Below are 13,881 nucleotides of genomic sequence, written 5' to 3'. Positions count from 1 at the left end.
AAAACCTGATAAAGTCTTGGAATCGGACACAACATTTCTTATACTTTGCTTCAGCAGCAAAAAGAGAATCACCGTTTCTTCTCGCTTTCTTATCATTTTATAGAAGAAAGCATTATAGAATTTTGCACTACTTCTCTAACATAGAATATCACTCTTTTCGGATTAAAAAACTATACAGATCAAAGGTAAATGACCAAGTATACGGCAAGGAAAAAAAAAAGGAAAAAAAAAAAAGAAACACAAACCAAAACCAAGACGGTAAAAAACATACACTAGGGAAACATGAAATATTAATTCCTTAACGTTTGTACTTCAATGTTCAAACTTAAATACGTGTTTCAGTGATGCAAAGTTGCGGACAGAATCATCAAAGAATCACCACCTAAGACTTATGTTATCTTTTATGTACATGACCTATAAAACCCCTTATTTAATTAGTACATACAGATTCAAGAATTCCAAGCATATTATACTTCATTATGGGCTCATGGTTCCACGATGATCTTCCCAGTAGCGTGGCCGTCAATACTCTTAGCCCAAGCATCTTCAGCCTTGCTCAGGGAATGCTTGGAGTCAATCACTGTCTTAAGTTTACCTTCCTTCACCAACTTAACAAGATAATCCAGGTTCTCACCCTTGGCACTTAATAATACAGGCAATAGCTGCTTCTTTGAGAAGGTAAGCTTCTTTGCAGCAAACGTCATAATGGCACCAGGTCCAGGAGTTAAATCTATGACCTTCCCATCTGCACTCAAATTAGGCTCAAAGGTTGACCAAGGAATGTCTCTTGCACAGTGGATCACGGCATCATACTTCTTCCCAGATGGGCTCTTCAGAGCTGCCCCATCTGGAGTCTTGTAGTCGAGAACCTCATCAGCCCCCAAGCTCTTGACAAAGTCAATGTTGCGGGCCCCACAAGTAGCAGTCACATGAGCGTTTCCAAGCTTTGCCAGTTGAACAGCATAGTGACCCACACCACCTGAGGCAGCGGTAATCAGAATGTTTTTCTGCGGGCCACTTCCATCAAGGTTGATCCCAGCATCTTGGGTGAGAGCCTGGTGAGCTGTGAGACCAGCGACTGGTAAGGCTGCAGCTTCAGCTGCTGAAACTTCAGCTGGCCTAGAAACTGTCAGCCTCTCCATAGTCACAGCAAACTCAGCTAGTCCACCTCCGTCCTGTCAATATATAATTAACATGGTAAGAGATGAATCAGGAATTGAATGTGCTATAGATCACTACTGTATGTATCCTAAATCTGGAAGTAATTTTTAAAAAAAAGAACAAATTCATGGAAGCCTAGGCCAACTTATGTCACAGCCCAGAGAACAGAATTCACTACTACTCTGGTGAACAGAAAATTGCAGCACACTTGTTCTGGAAAACCCAATATTTTCAACCTTTTATTCTCTTTTATAATCTTTCTGAAAAGCAATATAGAAAGTAACATAAAAAAAAATCATATATATATATATATATTAAAGTTCTTGGCCAATACAAGGCTCAATAAGGAGTATTAACTGATAACTACCTTCTTGAATTCTAACTTTTAGTAAAACAATCTATTGAAGTTAAATACAAGTCCATTCCACATTCACAGATTAGTGGCCTACACTTCCATTTCCCATTCCATGTGCCACAACAATTCCCAATCTAAATATCTCACTTTTCAGTTACAGACAAATATATTGGATAAGGTGAGTTTTGAAACTTGATTTTCTTTAAAAATAAACGCATTTGTCAATATAACAAGTGAAGTAAAAAATGATAATCTGGTTACTCCCAAACCTTTATTGCTGGGCTTGGCTATCAAATGAAAGGCAACACAGGCTAGTTTGACTATGGCAATTAATTAATTTAATTGATCAGTATAAGAAAGTGATGGCTGATGATTTGCATCCATGCTTACTAATTACAATAAGTTCCACATGGAATATTTCACATGATTATCATTAATATATTATTTAAAGGATAAAGTTTAGCTATAAAATTGGTTGTAGTATTGCTTCTATTCTCTTTGAAGGAATTATATTTCCAAAAAAAAAACCTTTGTTGACCAGTAGTAGGCAATTCTAACTGTTTCAAAATTTGCCATGCCACCAATTTATTATGGTGTTGATCCCTTGCACTGTGTCTACGTTAGGTAGCACTGTGTTGAGGCTCCAATACAATACATTACAGATTATTCACTCAACAAACCAAGTACAAGCTTCTAATACATGTCTTAACCAACTATAACTAACTTTGTATCAATATTCACTGCAATAATGATAGGAATCAAATTGATCCTTAATCTCAAATTATAGGAATCAAATTGATCCTTAATCTCTCTTTCTTCTCACTCTAGTAGTTCTTTGAGGGAACTAGGCCTCCAATGATTCTTCGAGGGAATCAACCTCCGATAGTATCTCAAAGAGAACTAATAACTGTATTATTCTTCAATGAATTTCACAATACAATCAGTTTAGTCTTGTACTCTACCAAACTACTAACATAGTACAACACATTATAGCTTATTCACTCAACTAACCAAGTACAAGCTTCTAATACATGTCTTAACCAACTATAACTAACTTTGTACAAGTATTCACTTCACAAAGAATACTGCAGTAATGTATCGTACTGGAGCCTTAACACACTGTGTCTTCAATTCAATTCTCATCTCTAACGAGTGTTTTGATAGCAGGCTGAAATCACATATTCAGAAATGTTATATAACTTAGAATTCAAAAAGGCTCACAACCATATAAATTGGAATTTCATGTTATATTTGAGGGAGCAAATGGATTTTGGAGGACATGGGTTGCCTATTGCATTTCCACAGTTAGGTTCTCTATTTTGGTAGATGGAGTTTAACTGGCTTTTTTCAGTAGTTCTTGTGGGTTACATCAGGGGGATCCCGATAGCTTTTTTGTGCTTGTTATAATGATGGAGGCTTTTAGTTATATGAATAATAAGTAATTTTGGGAGGTATGGTGTCAGGTTTTCAAGTTGGGATGAGAGTAATGAAGGGTTACTAATTTCACATCTTCTGTTTAAGGATGGTACACCAATTCATTGTTAGGTGGACCTAAAGGAGCTTCTTTCATTACAATGTCTTCTACTTTACTTAGGCATTTTCAAGTTTGAAGATCAACTTGTGTAAAATTAGCTTGCTTTGGATTTCAGGTTGTAAGATGGGTGCCCTTCCTAGTTCCTACAACCTATTTGGGTTTCCCACTTGGCTTGCCCTATAAGGATAGCTAAAATTGAGATGTTATTGTTGAAAGCATGGAAAGGAGATTAGCAACATGTAACAAAATTTTATTTATCCAAATGAAGAAGGGTCACATGTGTTAAAAGCACTTTTTGGGTTTACCCACATCAGTTTTCCCAAACTAGTTTGTGTTGCTAAAAGGTTAGAGATATGGTTAAAGGATTTTCTATGAGGTGGTATAGCAGAGGAGGTAAAGAATCGCTTAATTAGGAGGGATACGATTTGTTCCTCCAATTCAATATGGAGGTTTAGGCATTAAGAAGCTTGGCATTTTTAATCGAGCTCTTCTGGGAAAATGGTATTGGCATTATGCTATAGAAAGGGATCTTATTTGGAGGGAAAGGGGAGCAAAATATAGGGAGATTTACTCTCATTGGTATTCTTTTGAGGTTAAGGGTGCTCATAGGGTGAGTCTAAGGAAGCACATTAAGTGGAAAAACAAACCCCATATTTGGAATCTATACAAAAATTAAGGGGGAAAGCAACTGGTTTGAGAAAAAAGGTCATTCAAGGAAAAGGTCATTCAAGGAAAAGGTCAATAGTTAGTTAATGCCAATTGCCTCCTAGGTATGAGGATAAAATGTTTAGCCCATTATGGGTGAAATGCCCCTAGATTACCCAGTAATTGGTTCTGTCAGGTGGGGTCAGTTTTCAGTAGGAGTTCGATTAACAATGAGGATTGTTGTATGGTATGCTCTGCGACATGTAATTAATATTAGCGAAGTTCTCCTACATTAAAAAGAAAAAAAGAAGTTAATGCCATTCAACTATCGGTCACCAGTTAACAGTCATTTTGTGGAGAAACAGAGAGCAAAGAAAGAAAATTTATGATGGGAAGAGATCTTTGTAGAGTGGAGTTTATTTGTGGTGGTTTGATAAGTATGTAATGTGACGAAGGATTTTGGTAGGATTTAAGCTCTATGCTTAAAACACACAATAATTGTATTAATCAACTCTCATCTCCTTGGAAAACATTGAGCATAAATAAACACAAAGACTCATTCTTGTACTAAAGTATTAGGATTCCTATTAGGATTACTAATTTGACTAGTAATAGAGGTTAAGTGTTTTGATCTTTTTTGTGTATAGTGTACTTGATCTCCCTTGCCATAGATGTAAAGAGTTTATCAAATCACGTAAATTCTTTTTTTTTTTTTTTTTTGATAAGTAAGAAAAATCTATATTGAAGAAAAAAAACTACTTTATGCAAAAGGAGCACAAAGAAGTCAAAAAGTACAGAGAAGAAAAAGAAAAGAAAAGAAATTAATTACAAAAGAGAAGAGAATTAATGAACAAAGGGAGGGAATCATTAGATGTGAGTCCCTAAACTCAAGACCAATCAAATAGAGAATTGCTAAAAGAAGCAAGCAGTTGGTCTCCAAACTATCCACATCCTTAAATGTCTGTCTATTACGTTTCCTCCACATACACCACATCAAGCACAACAGAACAAAATTACAAATGTCTGATGAGTGCTTCTCCATCCAATTCCACCAATCAAAAGGAACATCTAGTACTAAGGCCCATGAACCACAGATCCTAAGACAAAATCCAAAAGACAAAGCATAAACCTGTCACAATGAAGCAGTAAATGATCTACACTCTCCCCACAATAACGACACATGACAAACCACTCAACAAAAGCGAAGCACCTACTTCTCAAATTGTCTCCCGTATCTTACCCCCAGTTGCGATCCAAACAAAAAAAGAAACTCATTGAAGGGCCTTAACTCTCCAAATACCTTTCCAAGGAAAGATGACAAAAAAGGGGCCTCGTAGCTCATTATAATATGAATGGACATCAAATTGCCCATTCTCCTTCAATTTCCATCTCACGTCCCCATTTTTAGTTGAAGGGGCATTGGATTCCAAAATATGAAGGAAGTCGACCACTAAATCCAATCCTGAGTAAAATGTACATCCCAAGATTCCTAACTCCTCTCCTCCATCCCCTACCTTGCCCAAGAAAGCTCTACAAAGGCGTCTCTATTAATGGAAATCTTATACAAAACCAGAAAAGTCACTCAAAGAGGTTGATCCCCACACAAACTATCTTGCCAGCATCTCACTCTATTCCCCACCCAATCTCAAACTGAGTATTTTGGCTAAAAGCCTCCCAACCCATTTGAATACCTCTTCCTAAACCACAACCATGTAAACCCCTACCCAACTTAGAAGTCTGTCCCCTTCACTCTTCCCCAAACTTCTTAGCCATATAGAGGATCAAGGCTTCTCAAAGAGTTTCATTTTTTTGTGTGGACAGCAATTTGGGGGAAAAGTCTTACTTTTGATAATCTTATCAAGAGAGGTTATTCAATGGTGGGTTGGTGTTGTACGTGCTATAGTAGTGGGGATACTGTAACCACCTTTTGACTCACTGTCTTGCAGCTTTTGAGCTGTGGAGTATTACGTTGAGGATGGTTGGGATTTAGTGGGTTTTATCGGAGAAGGTTCTTGATTTATTATGTGGTTGGCGGTGTAGGGGACTTAATATCTGGAATCTTGTTCCAGTATGTTTGATGTGGACAATATGGACGGAAAGGGACTAACATACTTTTGAGGATGTGGAGTGCAAGTCAACTCAATTGCAAGCATTCTTCACTGGTTCTCTTTATGAGTGGTCTTTTGTATCGGGTATCATAGGTAATAGCTCTATTCAATCCTTCATAGAGTAGATTGATTCATATGTAGATATTTTTTCAATTGTAATTCTTTAGGCTACTTCCTGTCTTTTTTCACAAAGTAGTCTCATTTCAATAAAATTTTATTACCTATATACAAAAAATAAATAAATTACATGATTGAATTTAAGCCAAGGTGAAGACTTGATGCATTTGTTACTTTCTTGGGGTTTTCTTTGAGTGGGGAAAAGTATATTTCTTGTCAAAGAAAAAGTCGGCATTTTTTGTCTACTAAAAAATGGAATTTGAAGCCTTATATATGGAAAGAACAATATAAGGTTTAGTTGACCTTGGCCCAAGATCCCACTACATAGACAAGAGGAGTAAGTACTATATGGTTCAGGTGTATAGGAGGTCTATTAATATAGATAACTCGTTTATTCCTGGATGTGTTAACATTACCACTTTTTTATTTCATTCTAGTTTTTAATTTTATTCTAGTTAAAAGGGGTGAAGAAGATCAGAGATATAATAAATTCACTGCGACTAATTTCTCACCTTCCCTTTTTTTTTTTTTTTTTTTTTTTAAATTTTAGACTTTTTAAAATTAGAATTACTTCGAAAATAGAAAGAATAAATGTGGGTTCAACTTCAGTGAAACTCAAACAAGGCTCTAATTTAAATTATTAAGATAAAAAGATGATAGATATGGGGGTATGAATATTAATTAAAGGGAAGCATAAAACCAAAGGAATAAGAATGAGTTCTCACGGCATGGTTAGTTGTAGCTACAACTTTGTCACCAGCTTTGAAACTTTTGACTCCTGGTCCAACCTCTACGACCTCTCCTGCCACATCAGTACCTTTTCCAACAGAAAATATAATCAGCAAAAGGCAAAGATGGAAGACTTCCCAAAATTTTGCAACACGCAACCATCAGCATGAAATTCAGCTCAATAGATATATCACTAAACTACTTATTAGTTAAGAAAGTTATACCATTTATATATGATGTCTGGATGGTTATAGAATCTTGAAGACCACATGAATGGCATAAATGAAAATTTTGGTTTTCAAAGTTCATAATCTTAAGGCTATTTGCGTGTTTTATTGAAGAAGATGTCACATGCTTTTACCTTTTTAAATTGACATAAGTATTTGAACTATTTGAACTATAAAACCCATACAATAATAGTGAGGTGTTCCTCTTCGTGCCAAATTGAGTAGCCTGAACCAATCCAGTCACCAATTCAAACAAACTTGTAGAAAAGTGGTGTAAGGATTACTTTTTATTTTAATTGCTTTATAATTATTTTATGTTACACCCATGTGTTTAGAAACTGCAACCTTATCCTCCATCCCATTATTCCAGGATAGATGTCATTTGAGTTAAAGCAATAGCACATCAAGGAACGTAATGAGAAACACATCATAGCTGATGCAGGAGCAATGATTGTCCTGCATCAATAGCATAGTGCTGCAAGCATGGCATTTAAAAGGGAGGGGAAGATCAGAACACAACATTCAATCTTTGTCCCCTGGAAAAAGAAAGAAAAAAGTACAAATTTCCTGTTGGTATCTGCTTGCATGTTGCATCTGCAGTATTAAAGAAACATGTATATGCATCCTTGTGATTGATACACAAATGGCCGCTAAAGGAGCATCCATAAAATACTTTCTGTCATAACTTTTTTCTTTCTTATTTAACTTGAACAGGGCATTTACAAATTAAATGATACATTCTGTCATGCTTAGCACTTACTATTAGTCAGCATATTTGTCAAAAATTAACTTCAAAATAGTAACAGGAAATAAAAAAGTCAACTTATGGCTTAACTCAGCTTCACAAATGTCAATGAAGTGTATGTATTAAACTACTTCCCTAGGTAAAAAGGGCTTCACAAAAAAGTTCTGTTAATGGAACCACACTTAACAAAGAATTACCAGGTATGTGAGGGAACCTGCGAGGATAAAAAGGCCGCAGCACGCCTTTGTGAATTTTCCAATCAATTGGATTTAGACTAGTTGCTTCCAGTTTCAGCAAGAGCTCATCCTTCTTTGGAATGGGAACTGGAACTTCAACATGCTGCAATAAATGTGAAAATTATATATTATCTTTAAAAGCACATACAGGAATACTAACATAATTTCAATGACTTCTAACACTACAGCTTTGGAAAGCAAGCAGCAGATGCAAGGGAAATATTCACAGAAAATAAAACCACAAAACTACATTCGCAACTTTAACTTCTTTGAGTTTCCAACTAGGAAGAGATTGGGACCATCAGCTGTCACTAATTTTCCACAAAGGCTATGATTAATCATTCTGGGACCAGGGCTTCTAAGGAAGTCAAAGTGCTGAAGAGGTGCAGCCACAAAGTAAAGTTGTTAACAAGCATTATAATCACAAGATGGGACTTTCACAAAGCTTCCAAACCCAAAATTACAATCAAAACTGAGACCAAATAAAGGAAGGCAGTTTATTTAAACATCACGGATCGTCAATTAAATTAACCCTTCATGCATTCCAGCACAAGTCTGATTTCAACCACTTAAGCTTCATTGGCATGAGGAAGAAGAACTTATCGTAGAGCTGAGATACCTGCATTGTATCTAAGTACCATAATCCTAACTCTATTCTTGGTAACCACAAATCCAACTCATGTAGATAAGAGGATCCATGCTATTCCAAAACTACACCATAGCAAATTCAATTTTTCTCAACTTGAAGTTCTAGTTCTTCAATTTTTTGTCAAAATGCACCACATCAGAGTCCTTAGTTCTTCTCTCTTGAGGTTCAGGGGGGAAAAACAGAACTTTGACATAATCTTCAACTTGTTATCAGTTACACAGACCAGGCTGAAGAATCATTCTATTCTTTAATTCAAAGTGTGTAAATTGAAATCTGCATACTCCTTTCAATAGCTGATGGTTGAAATTAACTCACTGAAACTTGAATTTCGACACATATCTGAGGTTGATAATAATTACATAAAAATAGAGGAACACAAAAGAAAATAAAAATCTAGACCAGATTTGAACAAAATGTTCCTGAGAAACTGTCATATCAGTGAAAAAAACCTTCATATAGCAAGTTTGACAAAATACGGAACTGCCCTATTGCACTATGACACATTAAAAGTATTAATAAAACAATTATTTTTTGATGATGGTGATGCAATGATGCATCATCAAATGCTTGATACATGTTTGAGCACATACAGTAGACTAATATTCCTTGCATTCTAAAGTTTGTAAAGGCTGTAATCATACTCACAAACAGCAATGTATAATGTAAAAACAATTAATGAGAAGGGTAGGGGAGAGAAGATGAAGCAACTAGAAAAAAGAATACAAAAAGAAGGAAAGGGGTGAAAAAAAGTTTGCAGAACCAGTGTCATATGACTCATATCCAGCATTCTAGTATTATCCCTCAGGGTCCCCGACATACAGAAAGAGCTTTCTGCAGCAAGAAAAGCATCAGTAACTTACTCTTTGGATCATGAAGAGATCTGTGCAACTCACCCCCAGTCATAATATGCATATCCCCAAACTTTTTCCCAACATAAAATTTCAGTTTCGTAAAAAAAAAAAAACTATGGTCATTAATCTTTTTTTTTTTTTCCAGATTTTTTTTTTTACATGCTTTTCTAATAAATGCACCCAATTCATATATTAATCTCCAACAGTGTTTTTTTCCCTAGAAATTTGCCCCCAATTATTCCAAAATTTTGAATAGCTCTAGGTGAATGAATTTGACAGGAACCAAGTATCAACTATTCAGATTCCATAACACCCATGTTCAACTGCCAAAGAAAGTACAATCACATGTATATCACTTCTCATTAATTTTCTACATCGTGGACACTTGACCACCTTTTTTTAAAATTAGGTCAAGTGTATCACCTATTACTACATCGCAGGCTGAATCCAAATAATTTCCAAAGAAAGGAAAAATAAAAACCCCAACCTGTCATTACAGAAATATTTCTCATCCCTTCTTAAAATTCTTATTTCAAGTATTGAAATTTCAAATTTTGTGAAGAGGAGGACACGTTGACTTTGGATTTCCATCACAAGTCAGATCATTTCCTTCTGTTTTACTTTTACACATAAGATATAATAGAGTTCATCAATTATTATTATTATTATTATTATTATATGCGATGATGACAAGGCTATATACTATATAGATATAGTAGTGCCCATCATTGCCTTCACCAAACTACAAATTGTTTTATAAAAATGATATCATTTAAACCCCTAATAACCCAACTTCAAAATAAGTCTCCAATGAAATTTTTTAGTTTTCAAAAAATATAATAGCTTCACTTACTTGCTCACATAAACAGAAAACAAAACTAAGTCCCTTGATACACATCCTAATTCCTCCTATATTTTGATTTTAAACTCGTACCCTATAGCACATGAGCCAAAAATGATTTGAAAATAGAGAAAAAGAATTACAAATATTGGTGAAAGAGAAATGCTATGTCCGCAATCATTTCATATTATTTTCACAACAAATCCTAAGTGGCAGCTTGTTACTGGTTGTTATTGTTATAGCAAAAAAGTAATTTCATTGGTAGATTCAAATTTGAACCAATAACAACTAGCCACTTATAATTTGTTGTGAAAATATTATGAACGTAGTACTTCTTATCAGTGAAATGAGTCTTGAATCCAAACCTCATGCTATAATCTTATTTGCAAATTGCAACTTTTTTCTAATCTAAAAGTACAAATTTGAACACAAGTTATCAGCAATCATGAAACTTCATATATATTAGGATAAACCCAGATAACAAAATTCAATGGTAATTGTAAAAATGAACAAGAAATATGAAAATAACCTTCAAACCAGCAGGTCCTCCACCATAGCCAAAGTACTGAACCGCATGCATAAGCTTTCCTGCCATATTCACAGATAAGAAGGTTGACAGTGATTTTGTATGTGAAGGAGTGGGAAAGAGAGAACAGCCTAGAATCTATGACATCCAACCTGTGTCGGATTGATTGTATGTACAGAGAGAGAAGATTTTATAGAAGGACTAAATTGTAGGACAGACAAAATGCACTTGTAATTGGGAGAAAATACAACATGCATTGGATGCATGTTTCTCTCTCTCACGTGGAGGTGGGCCCTATCAGATTCATGTTTCCTCCCTCTCATATGGAGGTGGATCCTACACGCATTGGGTCCAATGAGAGGGAGGAAACATGCATTCGATGCATGGTAGACAACCTCGTAATTTCGACCTTAGATAATTCACAATAGTTATGCAAAAATTCATTAAATTCTATTTAAGGGCTCTCCTATTTGGGATTTTTATTTTTGGTGCTGCAAAAATATCCTTGCACCCTACTTTTAACATAGGCAAAACTTGAGCACAATTCTATAAAATACATTTGTATACCTCGTCAAACATGGCCTACAAAATTGAACCCACTCTTCTATTGGTTTTCCAATTGAACTTCACCCAAAATATTCTCACACTCACTTTCTTGTCCCTAAATAAAAATTTGTGTTAGGTTCTAAAAGTTTAGAACAATTGGCAAACCATGAACACAAACTTGTCTAGATATAGATCTTAGAGTGTATAGGATTTATTAGATAATGCTCAAGATGCTGTAAGTCATAATACAAAAAAAGAAAAAATGAAAAAAAAGAAGCTACAGGTTCAAGAATTCGAAACATGCTAGATTCAACCAATCGAGAGAACATGTTCGACTGATTGAAAGATGGATTCGGTAGAATTTAATTAAACCCCAACTGCTCATTAAGTTTATTAAGTGATTAGAGTTTCAAATTTATTTTACATAGTATTTAAAGGAAATCCTAAGGAACATTTTGTTTTGACTTTGGAGGTGCTCTTGTGAGATCTAAAAGATACTATGCATTCTCCTTTCAAAGTCACTACCAGAAATTATTCTCATACCATTAGAATTGGTAGATTTGAAGTTGCTGCAACAAGATCATACATAGCTGATAATTCAAACCTTCAAGGGTGGTCTTAAAGTCACAAACTGAAGAGTTTGTATTACTAAACCTTTGAGTGAGATCTCAAAGTCACAAGCGTGGGAGTTTGTATTCAGCAAATCCAAGATAGAAGAGTCTGTAGAGTCGGAGCTGCACGCGGTCGTGTTAGTAAATTCTATAAGAGGTAGCTTTAGATTTAGGTTTTAAATCTATTGTAATCTTTCATTCTATCATAGTGGATTTGTTTACTTTGAAGATAGTTAGGTTAAATTTTCTTCAGATTTTTTACCTTAAAATTGGATGATTTCATTAATTTTCCTGGGTAATCACTTTTTCGCACTAGGTAATATGCATGAGCTTAACCTAGATCTAAATAATTAACCTAAGTAACTACTTGACTAATTCATTAGGTTAAACTAATTTGTTTAAAATGGGTCTAAACAGAACAAATAATTTGGCTAAAATGTATAACTCACTTTCTAAATTTCACGTAATCATTTCAATCCTCTAACATTGTTTTCATTCGTTTCAGTCCTTAAGTTTACACAATTAAGGGTTTTTTTTTTTTTTTTGTCAACTTCTGTTAAATTTTTTTTTAAAAAATTTTAAAACTTATTTTTCAATCATTAATTGAATTTTTTATTTAAAAAATTTGAAGAAAAAAAATTAAAAATTTGAGCTATTAACTGCAATATTTAACAAAAGTTGAGATACCGTAATTGAATAAACTTAAAATTTAAAAGACTAAAATAAATTAAAGTAAAGTTACATTCAGTAAAAGTTGAATTTTGCATTTTAGCCTAAAAATTTGCTTTAATAACAAGGTTAACACTGGTTTAAGAAACCTAACTGCTATCTCAACTCCCACTGAGTCCGAGTCCAAGAAAAAAGAACCCACACTCGTATCAGTTTGGTTTAACGCTCAAAGTTCTGGCTTTAAGTTTTTCTTTCATACGTTTAATGGGCAAAGCAAAGGTTCTGTAATTTTTTTTTTTTTTTAACCATGGTTTTGCTCCATCAACAACTCAGTAGCCGATGATGTTGGGAGAAGATTTCCAACCTATTTTTGTTGTCAAGGTCAGTAGTTTTTTACTTTAATTTACTGTGATATCAAAATCCAAACATGTCCCAGGGAATTTTTACAAGTTGTTGAAGAATATAGTCATTGTATGTCACACAGAGGGATTTGGTTCTATGATTTAAAATTTTGGATTGTGAAGTCTTTTTGTAACCCTCTGCTCAAACTTTTGTCTACATTTTTTATAATATATTTTCTGTTTTGGACCATTTTTCCTTTTTAGAGTAATCTTTTTGGGAGTTTAGGAAATATGCTCTATAATTTATTACTTTTTTTTAAATTTTTTTATGGGCTATAATTTATTCTTTATTCAAATTCAAATGTTTTAATTTGCCTGATAAAAAAGAAGTTTTAATTTGCGCTATCCCAAAAAAAAAAAAAGTTTTAATTAGCAAATTCTGAAGATGCAAGCATTTCATACAAATACTAACATCTTCCTCTATTGAGTTCTTTGTAGGTTCATGAAAGGTGTATATCACAAAAATTGAGTACCTTTCACATTAAAGAAAGTTCTTCAAAAAAATTATGGAAAGGGTAACCGAAAGGAATCCTTTTGAGAGAGTTGTGAATAGTTACACAACATCATTATTGGTCTTGTTAATGAGTATCCTTAGAACATTTGTTAATAGATCATTTTAGAAAATTTTTAATACCACATTCATAGAAAATATAAAAAAAAAAATAGTTAGTTTTTTTTCCCATAAAAAAATTTCTAGAAATATTCCTTTTTATTTATTTTTATTTATTTTTAATTTTTATACAAGATAAAATTCTATTGTAACGTAATCTAAATGTATATATGTGTGAAGGTCTCTCTTGGAGACTTGAACCTCGGTCCTTACCCCCCACACTTCACAAACACTTATACTTATGGAGTGACCATCGCATTAAGAGTGTGTGGTGGTAGAAATATTCCTAAACTAATATCCTTAATGCATCCGTTAACTTT

General features: G+C 34.1%; 1 protein-coding gene across 1 annotated transcript; it reads right to left on the bottom strand.

Moving 5' to 3' along the window:
• Window positions 1-294: 294 nt before the first annotated feature.
• LOC112024780 (chloroplast envelope quinone oxidoreductase homolog) lies at window positions 295-10,825 on the bottom strand. Its single transcript, XM_024057417.2, has 4 exons — window positions 10,728-10,825; window positions 7,819-7,960; window positions 6,646-6,737; window positions 295-1,175 (listed from the first exon to the last, which is right to left on the bottom strand). Exons 1-4 carry the CDS (start codon window positions 10,791-10,793, stop codon window positions 486-488), a joined length of 990 nt encoding a protein of 329 aa, XP_023913185.1. The 5' UTR covers window positions 10,794-10,825; the 3' UTR covers window positions 295-485.
• Between the last annotated feature and the right edge of the window lie 3,056 nt (window positions 10,826-13,881).

Source organism: Quercus suber, unplaced genomic scaffold (assembly GCF_002906115.3).
Source record: "Quercus suber isolate HL8 unplaced genomic scaffold, Cork oak 2.0 scaffold_652, whole genome shotgun sequence".
In the NCBI taxonomy this organism is placed as follows: domain Eukaryota; kingdom Viridiplantae; phylum Streptophyta; class Magnoliopsida; order Fagales; family Fagaceae; genus Quercus; species Quercus suber.
The sequence above is the reverse complement of the archived record's forward strand: the minus strand, read 5'-3'. Positions and strand labels throughout refer to the sequence as shown.

Excerpts from the sequence above, each read along its gene's own strand:
- LOC112024780 (XM_024057417.2), bottom strand. The coding sequence starts at position 10,793 with ATGGCAGGAAAGCTTATGCATGCGGTTCAGTACTTTGGCTATGGTGGA. Across the intron at positions 7,961-10,727 it reads GAGGACCTGCTGGTTTGAAG|CATGTTGAAGTTCCAGTTCC; the intron begins GTTATTTTCATA and ends CATTTATTGCAG. Across the intron at positions 1,176-6,645 it reads TAGCTACAACTAACCATGCC|GACGGAGGTGGACTAGCTGA; the intron begins GTGAGAACTCAT and ends ATATATTGACAG.